Genomic DNA, 19,321 nt, shown 5'->3' on the forward strand with positions numbered 1-19,321 from the left:
ACCTGGGGAAGAGATGGCACCAGAATGCAGAATGGGAATAAGAAAAGCCGGCAGGGGCAATGTGATGCTTTAGGCCAGTAATGGCGCACCTTGGTACCCCAGATGTTTTGTAACTACATTTCCCATGATGCTTATGCACTCTGCAGTGTAGTTGAGCATCATGGGAAATGTAGTTCCAAAACATCTGGGATGCCAAGGTTCGCCATCATTGCTTTATGCAATTTTCTGCTGGGAAACCTTGGGTCCTGCCATTCATTTGGATGTTACATGACATGTCCCACCTACCTAAACATTTTGAGTACTATAGCTTTAACGCTGCATGGTGCACTGAGTAATCTGAAGCACCCAGGAAACTATATCAGGATGCTATTCATAGATTATAGCTCTGCCTTTAATACCATCATTCCAGACCGGTTAGTCAAAAAAATGTTAAAGTTGGGTTTGCCTCCTTTCACTTGCTCCTGTATAGGGCATTTTTTAGTAAATCGCTTACAGGTGGTTTAACTGGGTAAATTTGTCTATTCCCAGTGAGAATTAGGTACTGCAGCACCGCAGGGTTGCGTGTTGAGTCCCTTATTTTATGCACTATATACCTATGACTGTACCCTCTATTATGAGACCAAAAGTATTATCAAATTTGCAGACAACTCTCCGGTAATTGGTTATATCACTAGAGATGATGAGGAGCCGTACAGGAACGAGGTTGATGGGATAGTAGAATGGTGTACAGAGAACAATCTGACCCTAAATATAGGGAAAACAAAAGAATTGGTCATAGATTTTAGGAGGAACAGGCCTGAACCAGCACAGCTTTTTATTAAAGGTGCGTGTGTGGCGTGGGCACCAACTTTTACATTTTTGGGAACTTACATTTCTGAAAACTTATTATGGACAATGAATGGCAAAGCAATTTAAAAAAAATCACAACAATGTCTGTATTTCCTGAGACTCCTCTGGAAGAGTGGCTTGGAAAAGATGGTACCAGAGAACTTCTACCATTCTGCCATTGAGAGCATACTAACCTATTGTATTCTAGTTTGGTATCCTAGTTGTACGTTTGCAGATAAAAAATGATTTAGGAAAGTGGTTCAAACAGCACAGCCAATTGTAGGGTGTGACCTTGTTACTCTTGATGAAAGATTTGCTGCCTTTGCAGGGCAGAAAAGATAGTGAGACCAGACCCATCCTGGCTGTCATTTTTTTTTTTTTAATTAATGCGGGAGATGTTTTATGATAATAAAAGCAAGGACTAATAGATTCAAGGAGAGGTTTTTTTTTCCCAGGGCTACTAAAGCTATTAATGCACGCAATAAATGAAAGTGGTCATTCAGATTTATGTTACCATTTTTTGTCATGTTTTTAAATTTTAATTTTAATTGTGGTATAATTAATTGTGTATTGCAAATGTGAAGTTGACAATTGTAGTGTATGAATAATGTGTGGAGTAGAAATGTAATTTCATTGTGAATTTGTTTTCTACAATGACAATAAGCCTTAACCTTATCCTAATGACCGAGTACACCCCTTCATGGAAACGGTATCCCCTGATGGCAGTGGCCTCTTTCAGCAGGATAATGCACCCTGACACACTGCAAAAATAGTTCAAGAATGGTTTGAGGAGCACAACAATGAGTTTGAGCTGTGGACTTGGCATCCAAATTCTCCAGATTTCAATCCAATCAAGCATCTGTCAGTTGTGCTATAAAAAAAGTCAAAATGTATTGAGTCCCCTCCTCGCAACTTTCAGGACCTAAAGGATTTGATACTGTTGACTTGGTGCCAGATACCATAGCATACCTTCAGAGGTCTAGTGTTATCCATACAGCTACAGGTCAGGGCAGATTTAGTGGCAAAGGTGGAATCTACTTAATATTAGGTGGGTGGTCATAAAGGTATGGCTAATCGGTGTATATACAGTAAATATAAAATATATATATTTGCTCCTGTTTGTCACAAAAATGTGTAAATGCAGTTGATTATTTCATAAGTTTTTGATACAGTTGCTGAGGGTTAGAGCCTTTGATGGCATTTTATTGCCAGTCTGTATTTTACTTATTGATAGTTAGAAACTCAACCCTCTAAAAGCTTTCAATACATGCCCACTCTGGGAAACAAACATTTTGACCTGTAAATCTAAAATAAAGATACAATGTACAATTCAGTATGTGTTGCTATATTTGGTTAATTTTGATGTCTTTCTTTAATCCCCACGCTTAGGGCTGGATGATCCTCCTTCAAATGGAGCCCCAGAATTAGCTTCAAACTCCAAGTGTGATATATTCCAGGTAGTAATGTGTGCCTGTCTTTTTATATCAATTATCATACAACCTTATTTTAGTGCAGGGGTTGTCTAAAGTTTATTTTCTAACCTGACATGTAACTCTTTTGTACAGGTGGACAGTCAAGAGATTGATTTCTTCACAGGATCTGCACTAGAGCCTGTGATCACCAGAGCCATACCCTTGCTAGCACAGCCAGCAAAACCCATTGTTGCCCCAACTGTTACATCCCAATCCACTCCCACTACTTATCCTCCATTGTTTAATGCTACCGCAGAATTATGTACAGCAGCGGCGCCCGCTTCTCCTGCTGGGGGCATTATGTTGCATGAATTAGAAGTGCTTGGGCAGCAGCTTCTACAGGAGGCAAAAGGGTAAGTTTGTCAGAAAAAGACATCGGAGCTTAGTATTTTATGGCAGGGAAAATATTATATTGTCATTTGTGGATAATAGGGAATTAACAGAAATAGGTCAGTTCAATTTCTTTTTAACTTTGTAGGGCATCGGCAAAGACCACGGGCTCTTCTATTGCTTTGAATGTGATGCCCACCTTAGCAGTGGTGAAACCTCAAAATCATGTCGCAGCTGTCACTCCTTCTTCTCCATATTGTTCTGTGCCAGTTGCCCCTGGTAGCTTTGTTTTTTCACCGCATCAGCAGGAAAGCCCACAGAAAGGCTCCCTTATATCCTTGGCTAATGTGACAGTGCCGCTGGAAACAATAAAAACAAGTGAGTTGTATGAATATAACCTTTCTTTAATTGATGTGTATGCATAGCAAAACATTTTTCTCTGTCGCTTATTGACAGACGTAGTCCTCCTTGATTAATATCAACTCGGGTTATACTGCCCTCTACAGGAGTAGGACTAGACAGTAAAGAAAACGTTCTGGCCACACCTTAGGGGCAGTCCCAGAGGGTATATCCTCTCTCTCTCTGCTACAGCAAATCAGTTTTTTTCTGTCTAGTTAGGAGTAAGGACCTAGATGCCTTGCTAGGATCTTCGGTCCTGGCATGATTTTTTTCTTAGAAAGATTTTTTTTTTAGACAGCTTTTTTCTCCAGTGTTCCTGTGAGATCTTCAAGCAAGCAAGCTGGAACTGGGCGACGGGTTGGATGTTGAGATCCAGTGGTCACCCCAGTTCAGCCTACGAGCGTGTGCAGGCCATAGCTCCGCGCTGGGTCGGCCGCGACATAGTCCCACTGGACGGGGACTGACCCTGCGAGTTAAACGTCTCGCCTGGACGCCACTGACCAACAGAGTCACGGCGTCCGTATTGGTCGACAGCCCCCCCACCCCGGTGGAGAGGGGTTCTGTCAGGAGTTGGCGCCCGCCTGGTTCCGGTATGGTGAGTAGAATGTTCCCCCTCTCCCCCCTGTCGGGTTTGTGGTGGACGCGGGCCCCTCTCTGGGATGGTAGGATGGGTCTCCCCTCTATCCTATAACAGGTCACAGATCCCCCAATTTGAGTGTGATTTTTTGTGAATAGAAACCAGGAGGCTTGGTTTGGGAGCTGACTATCTAAAGTCATTGTAAGACTGTATGGGTGACTGAAGTCAGTGGCAGTACTAAAAGGGCATTACTATTGAAGCAAAAGGTATCCTACCTGTCAGAGTGTGTACACAGGCCGATGCCTATGCCTGAGTTACTGCAGTCCAGATCGCCATTCCTCCAGCAACCGGTCACTTCCACGGGCTCCCGACGGCCCACGGACCGCATGCGGCCCGCCAGGGTCCTGTACCGCCGGCCAGGCTTATCACCATTCATGGTGAAGTTTGTGGGGCCGAGGCACTCCCGCAGGCCGCCAGGCCGAATACATACATCCCGCAGGCCGCTGCTAGCCGCCGCTATCCTACACAGGCCGCCGCCATTGTCTTGCAGATCGCACGAGGCCGCTATATTGGCGTAGCCTCGTGTCTCCAGTATGGGGGCGGCCATGTTTGAGGTGACCAAACACCTCGAGGAGCTATGGGGAGGCGCCGGAAGGCGTGTAAAGGGGCGGAGCCACCTCCTTTTACCCGGGAAAGCAAGCCAAAGACTTCCTGTCTGGAACAGGTTGTATTGAAACTTCTGAGCATCAAGTGGTGAGCCTTGGGGTCTCTCTCTCTCTCTCTGTAGGGGTCCTAAAGCAGGTAACACTGAGGGGCGCTGTGGCGCTGGGGGTCTAAAGAAAAAAAAAAAAAAAGTTTTTTTTTTTTTTTTTTTGCAAACTATTTTTTTCCGGCAAGTGTCTGGAATAATCATGGACCCTGCCACGCAGGTACCCCCACCTGATCCCCTCGAGGTGGCCGCAGGACCCTCCAGTTCACAGAATATTGATGCATTTACAGCAGTTTTGGAGTCTTTGGTATCCCGGGTGGAGATGGCCTGTCAAGACGGTCAAGAAAGCGACCCCCGCCTACCCCTATTTCATCTGATACTTCAGATTCAGATTCTGAGATGGTCATTGCAGCTGCAGGTCCCTCTGCAGGGGCGGTTGTCTCAGGTAAAGTTCCCTCAGACAGTGAGGAGGACGTTCCTGCCTCCGCCATAGCACAAGAAGAAGCATTGGTGGACGCACTAGTTGTGGCGGTCCGGGAAACCTTAAGACTTGAGGCTTTACCGGCAGAGGTAACCGAGATGGAAATTCCCTTTGGTACTAGTAAACCTACCAAGAAGGCAAAGGTTTTTCCCTTACCCAAATGTTTTGGTAATATAATTAAAGAGGAATGGGATCATCCAAAACGTACCCTTACTGTTTCCAAGCGCATTGCTAGACGCTATCCGTTTGAGGAATCCCTCATTAAGAAATGGACGGTACCACCAGTGGTGGATCCACCCATTTCCAGACTGAATAAAGCCACTGTTATCCCGTTGGAGGACGCTCCGTCCTTTAAGGATCCGGTGGATCGGAAGATGGAAGCGGAGTCCCGCACTTTTTCCCTGATAGGGTCAGCCTTTAGACCAGTGATTGTCATTGGTTTAGTTTCACAAACATTAACGGAATGGGCAAAATTGTTACGCCATGACCTAAAGGTGAAAGGTATCCCCCAGGCAGCATCTGATTTGATGGAACAAATTATACAAGGACTGCAGTTCGTCTGTGACGAAGCCCTGGATGCCACCCCCTTGTTAGGGCATGCATCGATGTCAGCGGTAGTCCTCAGATGTATGCTGTGGTTAAAATGCTGGTTGGCGGATCTAGGTTCCAAAAAAGCCTTGGCGAATCTCCCCTTTCAGGGGAATCGCTTATTTGGGGCCACCCTAGATGAGATCATTAAGGATGTCACTGGGGGCAAGAGCACTTTTTTGCCGCAGGCTGCTAAAGCTAAAGGACCTCGTAAAAGCGTGGACCTTTCTTTGCCGCTCATAAAGGGTTCGTTCGCTCCGCTGGGGCGAGCAGGAAAGGCAAAGCCCCTCTAGGAGGGTTCAAGAGGCGCTGGTCGGGCAAACAAAAGGCCGACTCAGCCAAACCTGAAGTTAAGGCTAATACAGCCTGAAGGTGCGCCCCCACCCGGTTTAGGGGTGGGGGGGCGTCTTCACCGGTGTTCAGATCTAGGGCTTTCCTGAATCCCGGACTAAGGGGTTCAGGAGATCATACGATCAGGATACAAGATCGAGTGTCGATCACTGCTACCGGTGCGATTCTTCCCTTCCAACATTTAGGTGCTACAGGGAGCGGTAGTTCCCGTTCCCTGAACAGATCATTTTCTTTACCTTTTCCAAAGATCATTCTCAGTTCCCTCCAGGAATCGGATCCGGTTGAGCAAGCGGACCAAGGAGCCTCTAGTCTGGTGACTTCGGTCTCTAATGCTCAACCAGGAGAAATCATCACTCCTGATAGGAATCAAGTTTCTGATAAATGTGTGGGAACAGAGAGCGATCAGACTTTGTCGGATTGCCTGGACCAAGCAGCTCTAGGGCAGCCTGGTTCGGATCCAGTCCGACAATATCAGGGTGATGACTTAGGTCGATCACCAAGGATTTCACCATCTGTATCTTCATCAGAGCATCCCGGAGGTGGATCTGTTGGCATATCAGCTCAACAGGAAGGCGCGGAGGTTGGTAACGCGCACCCGCGATCCTCTAGCGGACGCAGCAGACTCGCTGAACGGCCTGTAAAGGCAGTGTCAGCTACTATATGTCTTCCCTCCTCTCAGATTGCTGCTGAGATTTCTCCGCAGGATAGAGATGGAGGGAACTCCAGTTATCCTGGAAATTCTAGGCTAGCCTCGTCAAGCCGGTCAGGCCGACTTGGACATGCTAGTCGCGAACGCTCCTTGGAGACTTCCTCTCAGGGAGGATCTGCGGTCTCAAGGACCGATCTTCCATCGTGCTTTACAGTCGCTGGTTTTAATGGCCTGGCCATTGAGACCCAGGTACTGAAGGACAGAGGGTTGTCAGCTTCAGTTATTTCTACTCTAATTAAAGCAAGGAAAGCGACTTCCAGCAAAGTCTATTATCGCACATGGAAGACTTATATCGCGTGGTGTGAATCTTTGGGATTTTCCCCACGTACCTATTCGGTGACCCGAATCTTGGCTTTTCTGCAAAAGGGGGTTGAGCAGAAACTATCCTTGAGCACCATCAAGGGTCAGGTTTCAGCATTAGCAATCTTCTTTCAGAAGCCTTTGGCTACTCATTCCTTGGTGCGGAATTTCATCCAGGGGGTGCGGCACTTGGCTCCGCCAGTCCGCGCGCCCTTACCGCCCTGGGATCTTAATTTGGTTTTGTCGGTTCTGCAGAAACCTCCCTTTGAAGGTTTCTGCAGAACCGACAGGGAGATTCCCTTGCTTACATTATCCCAGAAGGTGGCCTTCTTGGTGGCTATCACTTCTGCACGCAGGTTGTCAGAACTGGCTGCATTATCATGCCATTCCCCATATCTAGTGGTTCATAGGGATAATCCAAAGCCATCCTTTCTTCCTAAGGTGGTTTCAGACTTTCATCTGAATGAAGATATTGTGCTACCTTCCTTGTGTCCTCAGCCCAATCATCCTCGGGAATATGCGTTGCATTCCTTGGATGTGGTTCGGGCAATCAGGGTATACCTGAAGGCTACGGAATCGTTCCGTAAGACGGATTCACTTTTTGTGATCACGGATGGCCCCAGAAAGGGGTTGCCTGCATCTGCCGCGACTATCTCCAAATGGATTAGACAGACGGTGGTACAGGCTTATTCGATTAGGGGTCGGAATCCTCCGTTCCCTGTTAAGGCGCACTCCACTCGAGCGCTCAGTACTTCCTGGGCCTACCGCCATCAGGCGTCAGTGGTCCAGGTGTGCAAGGCGGCCACCTGGTCGTCGGTGCATACCTTTACAAAATTGTATAAAAAGTTGATGTGATGGCATCGGCGGATGCCTCATTTGGCTGCAAGGTTTTGCAGGCCGCAATTTGAGGAGACCGGTGGTCTACCTCGAGGGTTTTTTTCCGTTGGAATTTCAGTTGAGTCTCATCCTTTGATTGATGAGCCTTTAAGACTTCTAGTTGGCACCGATTGGGCCTTCTAGATTGGATTTTGATTTCCATTTTCCCACCCCTCATTTGTGGTACTGCTTTGGGACGTCCCGAGTTGATATTAATCAAGGAGGACTACGTCTGTCAATGAGCGACAGAGAAAAATGGATTTTTGTAAAATCTTACCGTAAAATCCTTTTCTCTTAAGCTCATTGACAGACGTAGTACCCGCCCCTCTGTTTTTGAGTTGGGTTGGGTTAAATTCTCTAAACACTGCTTTGTGACATAACTTATTTGCTGTAGCAGAGAGAGAGAGGATATACCCTCTGGGACTGCCCCTAAGGTGTGGCCAGAACGTTTTCTTTCCTGTCTAGTCCTACTCCTGTAGAGGGCAGTATAACCCGAGTTGATATTAATCAAGGAGGGCTACGTCTGTCAATGAGCTTAAGAGAAAAGGATTTTACGGTAAGATTTTACAAAAATCCATTTTTTAAAGTTTGGTTGAAAATTCCTTCCAGGTTAAAGAGAAGTGCAGGATAATAAAAAAACAACCAACTATACTCACCTAGATGGCTGCAGCACCGATCTGAGCTGCAGCTGCCTCTCACTAGCTCCACACTGAGAATTGAACCATTAAAGACCACTGATTGCTCAGTTCTCGAGTCTGCTCTGAGCAGAAAGTTGTGATTGTCAGACTCAGTTACCGGCTTTCTGCTCTGCCCCTCCAGTGTGCACTGGAGCACTGGGCTGTGGAGGAGGCTTGAGAGGCTGGCTCAGGCTCTCAGCAGCATGCTGAGAAGCTGAGCCAGCTGCTGGCCAAGCATCTGGGCGGATCCTGACATTATGGTCGGGATCCCTGCAGAGCCTGGACTGGCTCTGTGACGTCATTCTGATTGTGAATCACCAGAACAGGTGTGCTAAACTGCAGAATAATCCTCACCTCTTGTTCTGATGAAAGCTGTTATATGTTTCGTTTCTTATTACTTTCTGTCTAGATGACAGTGGTCAACATAAAATCCAAAACTAGAAAAGAATATTGGGCTAGAATTGCACTTTACCATTTTGTATGAGTTCACTTTCACATTACAACATCATAATTTCTGTTGAAAAGAGAAGAGAATATCTACTTGCATTAGAATCTTTTGCTGACTGTCTTCACAAGTACAAAATGAATGACCCTCTTGTGAATCAGTTAAACAATCTTATGTCAGTTAAAAAAAAAAAAGTCTTATGTAGTCATCTGTTCAATACTTTACTGTACTTTACAACCAATAATGGATGTAAGTGTGGCCCACTTGGTAAGATAGAGCTGAAGCATTATAGGTTGTTCATTTATTCACTGCTACTGCGCAAATGATTACAAAAAAGAGAATGTCTGGTTTGTAGTCAGTTAGCCAGGGTCATTGGTCTTTCTTTCTGCAGCTTAAATACTGAGCTCAAACTCTGCTAAATTGTTAATTTTTGGCCTTTCAGGTTCCCTCCTGCCAGTGACTGCTTATGATAAGAATGGTTTCCGCATTCTGCTGCATTTTGCCAAGGACTGCCCACCTGACCGTCCAGATGTTTTGGTTGTAGTGATCTCTATGCTGAACACAGCTCCTCTTCCAATACGAAATATTATTTTCCAGGCAGCAGTTCCCAAGGTATTTAAGGATCTCATGACTTGGCATGCTGTTTTTGTTGTGACCGCTATCCTTTTAAAATGTCAATTTCTTGGTGTTATAGACAATGAAGGTGAAGTTACAGCCTGCTTCTGGGACAGAGATGGCAGCATTCAATCCTATCTTACCTCCTGCATCAGTCACACAAGTCATGTTGCTGGCAAACCCACTTAAGGTAATGAATAGACTTTGGGATAATCTCTCAGATGTGCTATATTTCCCAAGTAGTTCTGCAAATTTTTGCCTCTACTTAGTCATATAGTACAGGACACATGATCTTTAGTCTTTTAACATGTTTATGTACAGCTACCTTCAGGTGATTGGACACTGGCAAAAAAAAAAAGCTGCAGTGACTTCCCCTGTAAACCCCTTACACTCCCAGCTAGCTTCAGTTTTTGCTAGTGTGCTTAGGTGATGGACCTCCTTTCTCTTTCAGAAAGGTTGCCTCTTTGCTATGGAGGTTTTTTCTTTAAGATGATTCTCCTATCAATATTCCTGGCTGCACCATAGCCACAGTGTCTCCTTCTGCAGCTTCCAGATTAGTTTACTCCTCCTAAGTCTTGGAAGGGACCATACATAGACCCAGTTTGGATGAAGATGTGGTGCTAGTCTGTAATGTTACTTCGGGCACTGGATCCTTGACCAATAGAACCAGGGATCAATGACTGATTCTTAGTCCTTATATTTAATCCAGTGTGAAGACCGCAGTAAGTGCAGGACTTGTACCCTTTACATCTGCCTCAGGGTGCTGGCGCTTGTGTTCTTCGGTCACCAAGAGTGTATGCTGCGACACTGTGTGTAACAACCATGGATGGGAGCCACCGGACATTTATATTTGGCACCATTTTTTTTCCTTAGTCTGCCACATTTGCTACTACTATGTCCATGCGCCCTCATTCTTAACCGCTTCACTAAGCATGTGTGCGTCATTTTACTTTTTTGGCTGCACTTTCTCCCAGTTGGCACCTGCAATCTATAAGGCTTCCTTCATAGCCCAGAGACCCTTGTTGCCTGCCTGGGTGCAGCAGTCTACAAGGCCTGGCTCAGAAGACTTAACCCTATGAGGAAGATCCCCACTCTGCTTCTGAGAAATGTGAGCAGACTAAAATTTCATCCACGCTCAGGGATACCATTGCTACCCCTTTTGATTCTGTACTTTTTTTTTTTTTAGCATTAGAGTAGTCTGAATCTGCTCACGCCAAGGTCTCCCCTCACTTTTGGAGCACATACTGTATGGTGACTGGACTCACCCTAACAAACTATTTGCTCCTCCTAAATGTTTTGATCAGCAATATGCTCTCGAAGAGAGCTTAGTGCAAAAACAAATAGTCCCTGTAGTGGATCCTTCCCTCTCGTATCTTAAAAAGATGCTTTCAGTCCCTGTAGAGGATTATTCTGTTTTCAATAACCCAGTGTATAAAAGGTTATCCACTGGGCCCCTTTTTCCTTGGCAGGCTCCAGCTTACAACCCGCAGTTGCTTTTATGGCTGCTTGCTAGACCCTTTCTGCCTGTATTAAGTACATGGCCCAAAACCCTAGCTCCATTCTGGTGATTCCATCCGTACACCAACAACTAGAGGTTTACCTGTCCTACTTCTGTGTGAATGGCTTGGCCAGTATGCTTCATCAGATCTTCAAAATCAGCCTTCTCTCCATCCATATGCACAGGATTATTTGGCTCAAATGCTGGTCAAAATAAATCCCATGCAGGAAATGTAGAGAGCCTCTGCCCTTTAAAGGAGAGCATCTGTTTGACCCCTCTTTGGATAAGGATAACAAGGAGTAAGAAAACTCTTCTCTCCAGAAAAAGAAGGCATGTGCTTCACAGGTAGAACTTATACTCATGAAGCTTAAAAAAAGTTGTTCCTTTCATTCCTCTAAGGCCTCCAGCTCCAAGCCTAAGTCTGAAGTTACTTTTTGTCTGAAGACATGGTCCTCCAAATCAGCAAAATCTGGCCTCAACCCTTCTTCCCACTCAATGAACAGCCCTATTGTCAGAGTAGAGGGATATCTTTTGGCCCGTCTGCTCCCAGGAATTCTCAGATGTCTACAGAAAGAGTGTTTCTTTCCAAGCTCTACAAACTGGAGTTTTGGACTATGTCTCCTTTCTGTATTACGCTCTCCAGTTTTCCTCTCTCCCTGCAAGGACGTTGTTCAGCAGCTCCTCTCACAGAGGGTCGTTGTCCCAGTCCTGAGCAAGAAATGCATTCAAGCTTTCTACTTAAATCTGTTCACAGTTCTCAAGCCAAATGAAGAAGTTCAGCCTATTCTGGGTTTGAAACCCTCAACTTGCTCCTGTGGGTTAAAAAGTCCTGCATGGATTGCACCAGATCTCTTATTGTCCCCCTCCTTCCAGGGAAATTGTATGGCTTCAGTAGACATCTGGGATGCTTACTTGTACATACCCATCTTTCCTCATCTTGACTGTCTGCATTTTGCAGTTGTCTGTCAGCATTACCAATTTGTCAGTTTTCCTTTATAACAGGGGTGTCAAAACTTTTTTCAAAGAGGGCCAGATTTCATTAAGTGAACCTGCGTGAGGGCCGACCATTTTACCTGACATTCTTTGGACCATTCAAATTAAATACAAACTAACTATTTTATGCAAAGTTTATTGCAAACGGCATACTTTTCCTTTCATTACATGGAAGACAAATCTAAACGGATGTTAAATCGCTCTGCCTTTCATATCTGAAGGCCAGATGAAAAAAAAATCCAGGAAGCTGAACTATATGTCAGGAACATTGTAAAGTACATTACATATTATTGGTAATAAAGGTTGTCTGTCAACTTTTAAGTTAAAAAAAAAATATGAACAGGAACATAACACAGAGTATACATGTTGTGTTCAAATATATTGATAACTGATTTAGACCAACTGATGTTAACTGAGATTTTACAATGTATTCATCTCAATCCGGAGCATGCGTGCTCCCTAATCAGTCACACAAGGGTTAACCATATATAAGCGCTATATGAACCCACCGATGATGATTAATGATGGCAGCAAAAAAATTCATGAATGATGCCAATGTATTTTTCCAAATTACCTGTGGGGCCGTATTAAAGCAGCGCGGGGGCCGCATTTGGCCCGCGGGCTGGACTTTGGACATGCCTGCTTTAGAATATCTAAGTTTCCCCCAGATTTTCACCAAGGTGCTTCTCCTGATAAAGGATCAGTACTTCCTATCCCTGTTATCCAGTGGACAGTGTAGGTTTTGCAGAGCTTCGATTGGATCCTCAAACTTCAGAAGTTGTCACCAGAGCCTAGTCATTGATTGGAATACCTATGCCTGACATTGGATATCGGACAAACTTCTGTCCCTCTGCTCTCATGCCCAGGGTTTTTTGTCCCAAGGTCGACCCTTGATGGGGTGCTACATGATGATCATGAGCCTTATGGTAGCTTCCCTCCTATTGCAGCTCAACATTCTGGCAGCGTAGGACAAACAGACTTGGTCTGTGCGTCTGACCTGCAAGGCCAGACTCTCTTAGACCAGGGGGATTTCCACTCAGCACTGAAATCAGACAAACCCTTTCCCTCAAAGATGTAAAACGTTGTTACCATGGATGCTAATCTGTTAGGCTGGGGAGGAGTCCTTGTTTCCCTTTTGGTGCATGGGAGTTGGTTGTCAGAGGAAGTCTGGCTTGCCATCAATATCCTGGAACTCAGGGCAATTTGGTTGTCCCTTGATAGCTGGGCCCCTTAGTTGCAATGTCATTCAAAAAGAATTCAGTCGGATAATGCAGTGGCAGTGGCCTACATCAATCATTAAGGAGTTGATCCTGTCTTGTGCAAAATGTTACATTCTGGCCTTGTCCATTATTCACATACCAGATGTGGAAAATTTCCAGGTGGATTTTTTCAGTTAGAATCTGGATCCAGGTGAATGGATTCTTCATATTTGTTTCAAGCCTTTTGCTTCAGGTAAGGAATGCTGCACTTGGATCTTCTGGCATCCAGATTCAACTTGGCAGTGAATGCTCTGGTGACTCCGTAGGTCAGTTCTACCTGAAATACACCTTTCAACCTCTCCAGTTTTTTTCGCTTTTCTGCTCTGCAGGATAAAGATGGAGAGCATTCTAGTGATTCTCCTCACACTTATCTGAAACATGATAACATGGTACCCAGACATACTCAGACTCCTGGCAGAGTCCCTATGCACCCTTCAGATTGTCTGGACCTTCTGTTTTATGGCCAGTCCATCCTGCTTCTCGTTTGCTGGTTTTAATTACATGACTGTTGAAGCCCATTTCTAAGGGACAGGGACTTAACAGATGTGGTGGCCCCTACCATCTTGAAAGTTCTATCATAGGAAGTACTGCATAGGATACATCCTGTCCTTTCTGTGTTCTGGTCTAGATCAGCATCTGTCCTTAAGTACCAGGTACAAATCTGTTTCCCAGACCATTGCCTTATCATTCCTTAGTCAAGGCATTTGTGTAGGGTGTCTTACACATCTCTCTCCTTATGCGTTCCCTTGTAACTCTGTGGCACCTTAACATGGTTCATTTGGCACTTCAGAGACCACCCTTTAAACCTATTCAGTAAATTCCCTAATCTGACTTTATTTGCAAGGTAGAATATGTGTAACTGAGGTGTTGGATTTGACTCATCAGTGAATCAGAATTTGGAGAAGATAAATAAAATAAATTCATATGGAGTACAGTGACTTCGCTGAGGCTGCCCTTAAACACAAACAGGGTGCCCCCATAAACAGGGGACCTCATGTTTGGAGGCTACGTATACAAAGTCCAACAACTGTGTCAGACCAGTGAGCTGAGAGTCCAGAACTTTTACTGTTAGAGTTTTCTCAGCAAACAGTACAAATGATCTATTGCATTTCAAGAGTTTTAAAGATTTTCACCTTCTTCAGGGCTCAAATTACCACAATTCATTAATGAAAAAAGTCACACAGTACTGCTCCTGGGCATTGGGTCAGTTTTTTCAATTAAACAATGAAAGTAGAACTAAAGGTAAAACGTTTTTTTTTTTTTTTCATTTTGGATAGATTAAGAGAGGGTCAGTGTTTTGGGGAGGTTTCCTTAACTTCTTGTCTGACAGCCAAAACAGGAGATGAGAGGAAATTCCTCCATAGTAAGGAAACACCAGAACTAATGTCTCCAGTAGAAGATTTCCCCTCTATCCCTGTTCTGGTGAAAACCCAAAAATCTTGATTTTTAATGTTGATAATGATACATAGGACTTGTAAATCGGGTGAATCTCCCTAATGGGAGCACAGACAGAAAAAAAACTTGATGGTCTTATCCCTCTCCACTCTATCCAAAACAAAAAAAAATCTGCCTTTAGTTATACCTTAATTGTGGTAATTCTGCCACTTTGAGTCCTCCCAGGTTTATACAATACCTAAGCCATGATGAAGGGGGAATGTCTTTATACTCCTAAAACGCTTTGGCTATTTTGTATTGTTTTCCTCCAACATTAAAAGGTATTTGACTCTTAACTTATTGGTCTGGTGCTTTTTTTTGACTTTGTATTCACAAGGTGGCTTTTCTCTTTGCTATGAGTTAGCGGCCTTATCCTATAAAGAGCATTTCCTAGTGTTAAAGACAAGGTTGTTCTAAGGCCTGAAGCCTTCTTTCACCCTTATGTGGATTCCTTCTTCCATCCCGACCTAGACATTGTCCTTTTCTACTAATGTTCTGCTCCGAAACATCCAGAGAAATGTTTTCTCCATTTTATTGACTTGGTACGTGCAGTGAGAGTCTACCACCTCTTCTATGCAATCTTAGCATCCTTGCACATCCTGAGGGTTCCTACAGGGGTTTCCCTGCTTCTTGTTTCACCTTTGTTCAGTGGATTAGACAAGTCATCAATAGAAACTTTGGCCTAAAGGATGGCGTTTCCTCCCTTACCTGTTAGGCTGCATTCTACCAGATATTAGATGTCCGATGCTGAAAAGCCCATGAAGCACAGTTTCACAGATTTGCAAGGCTGCCATCAGGGTTTCTGTTCACACATTTGTTAAAGGGTAACTCTATTAAAAAAATAGAGAGAAAAAAAAGATACAAAAAATAACATTGCATTTACAATTGTGACTCACGCCATATTGTAATTTAATGTTATTAAAAATTACCTTTCCTTTTCAATCTGCAAAGCTGTAATTTTCTGTCAAATTTAATGCAATATGGCTACACAGTTGGTGTACAAAATGCGCTCTAAAATGTCATTTTTTGCTTATGTATCACTGCTTTTCCCAGAACTCTGCACTAAGATACAAGTCAGATTTTAGGCATCCTCTGCAAAACAAATTTCAGTTCTAATGAAATGCTCCTAAAGGGTTAATCACTTCTAAAGGAATGCAGACTTATTGCCTTGGGCTACCTAGCAGTTTCCAGAGATTACCCTCGGTGTGTACACCATGGACCGTACCCGGACCCTACTGTGTGGGCTGGCCTGTAATGTTTGCTTTAAACACTGGGTCCTGCCGTAGCCACTCACCGTGGAACGAAGTGCAGTGTGTGAAGTTAGCTGCAGGGTGCTGTACCGGTCCATGGCTGTGGTCCATTTTTATGGCCCCAGAATCTGAATTCCCCTTCAGGGGTACGCCCAATGCGATGGGTGAAACCTGGACCTCTAAAAGGCTGAACTCTGTGGATAAGATAAGACAGGATTTCCCTGTGTATTGACACTCGTCCCTGGTTTTGAATAACACAATCCGCAGTGCATAACACACCATGCAGTTTAATGGGTAGGCGATTTTGGAGCTATTCACTTTATTGTGGTATCTGCACTCTCTAACACTTTTTGGTGCAAGCAATGAAGGGACAGTGAAGGAGTCTAGGCATCTTTGGGCATTTGCGCCAAGCTGAATCCGAGATGTCCCAGAGCTCTGGGTCCAATCTGTCATTTCATTGTACAATAGTGAATTTCTTTTGCTGCCCCTTCCTTGCTTTTTACCTTCCAATCTGCCAGCCTCATAACAAAGGATGGCAGATTTAATGACTGCCTTGCACCAACTTCAGGCACAAGGAGTCATTGCTTACAACAAGATTTGTCATTGCTTATCTCAGACAAGGGGATTTTCTTGCATCAGCAGACATACAAGATCTCTTTCTACACATCCCTGTCTTCCCTTTACCTGAACACTTTTGTTTTGCTGTGGTAGCCTAGTACTTCAAGTTTATAGCAGTGCCATTCGGGCTATCCTCTGCACCCAGAGTGTTCAGAAGAGTGCTTACCCTTCTGACACTTCTAAGAACCCAGGGCATTCATGTGACAGGTTACCTGGCTATCTTCCTACTAAAGTATTTCTCAGCCATAACTTTGTCTGCCAGTGTTCAAATGACGATTCAATTCCTTTTAACCTATGGCTGGATATTCAACTTTCCAAAGTGATTCTCTTGTGGCAAGATAGTGGAGGAAAATGTCCTAGTGATTCTGATGACACCAAAATTGGCCCAGAGGAATGTGGTAAGCAGACATAGTTGGGCCTCTGGTGGACAAGCCTTGGTCTCTTCCAAACAGACCAGAATTATAGCCCCCCTATTCCATCCCGCTTCTCAGTCGCTGGCTTAAAGAGGAAGTAAACTCTTCACAACATTTTTTCTTTTTTTTTTTTTCTCTGCAAAGTAAATGCATAATGTGCTAGTATTTATCGCATACTAGCACATTATGTGACACCTGCAACAAAGCCCGCGTTGTCCCCGCTGCTGGCCGCATCCATCTTCACCCGTCTTCTTCCCGGTCTGCGGACTTCGGCAGTATTACTGGCCAAAGCCGTGTGACGTCACTCCCGCGCATGCTGCAGGAACCTCCAGTCATGGCACAGAGCTCTGAAGAAATGGCACAGTGGCTGTTTCTTCAGAACGCATGCGCCGATGATGTCATGGGCTGCATGCACTGTAAATATCTACTAAACGGTGCAAGTTTAGGAGATATTTACAGCACCTATAGGTAAGCCTTAATATAGGCTTACCTATAGGTGCAAGTCATTAAATTGGGTTTACACCCACTTTAATGGCATGGCTGTTAAAACCCAAGTTCTAAGGAATAAGGGTATCTCTCTATTATTCCCAACTTACTCAGAGCAATGAAATGCAACTCATGCAAAAATTGACCACATGGAAGGCCTTCTTTGCATTGTGTAGGGACAGATGGCTAAAGCCTAGGGAATACTCGATCATTCGTATTTTGGCCTTTCTTGAGTCTGAGTACCCTCAGTGGACAGGTATCTGCCTTATCCACCCTCCTCCAGAATTTCCTTGCCTTACAATTCCTAATCAAGACCTTCCTTCAGGAAGTTGCTCAAAAAAAGCCCCCAACTCAATCTCCTGTGTCTCCTTGGGATCTCAAACAGAATTTACAACAATGTCAAAATTCCTGTTTTATTGCATCAATATAGGTAAAATTTTTATTGCTAATGTTTTATTGGCTACCGTATTACAAAAAGACAAACGCTTTTTAAAGCCATACAAGTAGATATTTGGTTGCTTAGGTTTTCAGTGTTAATCAACAGTGCATACTTTGTGGATTTCTTTTCAGGAAGCAGAGTATAGTATAATCACTGACTGAACTATGTTCCTTGATTTTTATTCCCTTTTGTGAGTAAATTCATCAATCAGGCATGTCTGGTAATGCCAGCCGTAGTTGGTTTGAATCTCGGGAGGTTCAGCAGAGACTGGCCGAGATTCGAACCATCAATGGGCAGGCTGATTGTACCCGAGTCGATCCATCGATTGACTTGGGTACAACCAGCATTTCAGATTTTACAAGCCATTATCGCCTATAACCACTAGCAATAATCACTGTGTGTTCTTCCGGCATAGATGGCTTTTCCCTCACACAGGGAAAACTAGGGATGAAAATTCTGGGCCGAAACAGAAACCGAAAATTCAGGATGCCCTTGGCCGAAAACCGAAGCCGAAAATGACTTTCTTTCCCCCAAATGGTTTGAAAATAGTGGCACCAGTGTCAGTGTTAATTAACACTGGTTGCACTGACACTGATACTGGTTAAAATGAAAGAAATCGGTGTTAAGCACCAATAATCCCGCGCAGTGGAGAAAAAATGTGATATGATTGTTTCAAAGGGCAGAAACAAATATAAAAGTGATAAAATTCGGGAGCTCCAGCATAAACGTAAAAACGTGACAAATGACAAACTTATATAGTGAAATATAATCGCTGCGGGCTTGAGGCTTGAGGAATTGTGTGTGAACCAGCATTGTAATGCCAGCATACACAGACATTGAATATGTTTTCTTTCCCTGCAGGAAAAACTGCGGCTCAGGTATAAGCTATCATTTACACTGGGAGAAGAATTCAGCACAGAGGTTGGAGAAGTGGACCAGTTTCCCAGCCCAGATCTCTGGGGAAAACTATGACCCTGATTTTTGTTGTCAACTTCAGACTGTGATAGAGAAGTGATTTTGCTTCAATATGCAGGTTGTTTACACGTCTTCAACATCTAGGCAGTGAAAAGCTGGATGTAGTGGGAGTGATTGAGACCCTCACAGCACTTTATTTGTACTCTCCCGAGTGGACTCATTGATTTCCCTTCTGTGTCCAGAGCTTCTAAAGCATTGATACTACTGTTGTGTAATGATATGCCAGCCTTTCTTTTGTCTAAACCATTGCGGCTAAAAAGCCAGTGGATTGGTAAAGAGCATAGAGGCTTTGACATATGTTTATACATTTTTTTTGTAGGCAGTATTATTCTCGTTTTGTTTTGTTATTGTAGAATCCAATCTACAATTAATCTGTTAGTCTCACTAGTGAAAAAAAGGGCAAATATAGTCACAAATGTTTTTCTGCCTCTTGATAAGGTAAGTAGTAGGATGGCTGGGAGCTGATGGAACCAAGGCTTCTATCCAGTACAGGAGGCTTCCACTGCCCGACTCCCAGGTGCAGTGCTATTTCTACAGCAGATTACAGCTGATAGTATCAGGCACAATTAGGTGCCTGCCCTCCTTTTTTTACACCGCTT

General features: G+C 44.2%; 1 protein-coding gene across 2 annotated transcripts in view; it reads left to right on the forward strand.

Moving 5' to 3' along the window:
- The window catches only part of GGA3 (golgi associated, gamma adaptin ear containing, ARF binding protein 3), a 95,934-nt gene extending 77,026 nt beyond the window's left edge, over window positions 1–18,908 (forward strand). For both annotated transcript variants that reach the window (XM_082271915.1, XM_082271916.1), the window contains exons 12-17: window positions 2,218–2,285; window positions 2,394–2,653; window positions 2,779–3,008; window positions 9,185–9,354; window positions 9,437–9,547; window positions 18,609–18,908. In XM_082271915.1, coding sequence (XP_082128041.1) covers window positions 2,218–2,285; window positions 2,394–2,653; window positions 2,779–3,008; window positions 9,185–9,354; window positions 9,437–9,547; window positions 18,609–18,719 — 950 coding nt within the window. In that variant the 3' untranslated portion in view covers window positions 18,720–18,908. The remainder of the gene's footprint in view (window positions 1–2,217; window positions 2,286–2,393; window positions 2,654–2,778; window positions 3,009–9,184; window positions 9,355–9,436; window positions 9,548–18,608) is intronic.
- Window positions 18,909–19,321: the final 413 nt, after the last annotated feature.

The sequence above is a fragment of the Pelophylax lessonae genome, assembly GCF_965119305.1.
Source record: "Pelophylax lessonae genome assembly, chromosome: 11".
Lineage (NCBI taxonomy): Eukaryota > Metazoa > Chordata > Amphibia > Anura > Ranidae > Pelophylax > Pelophylax lessonae.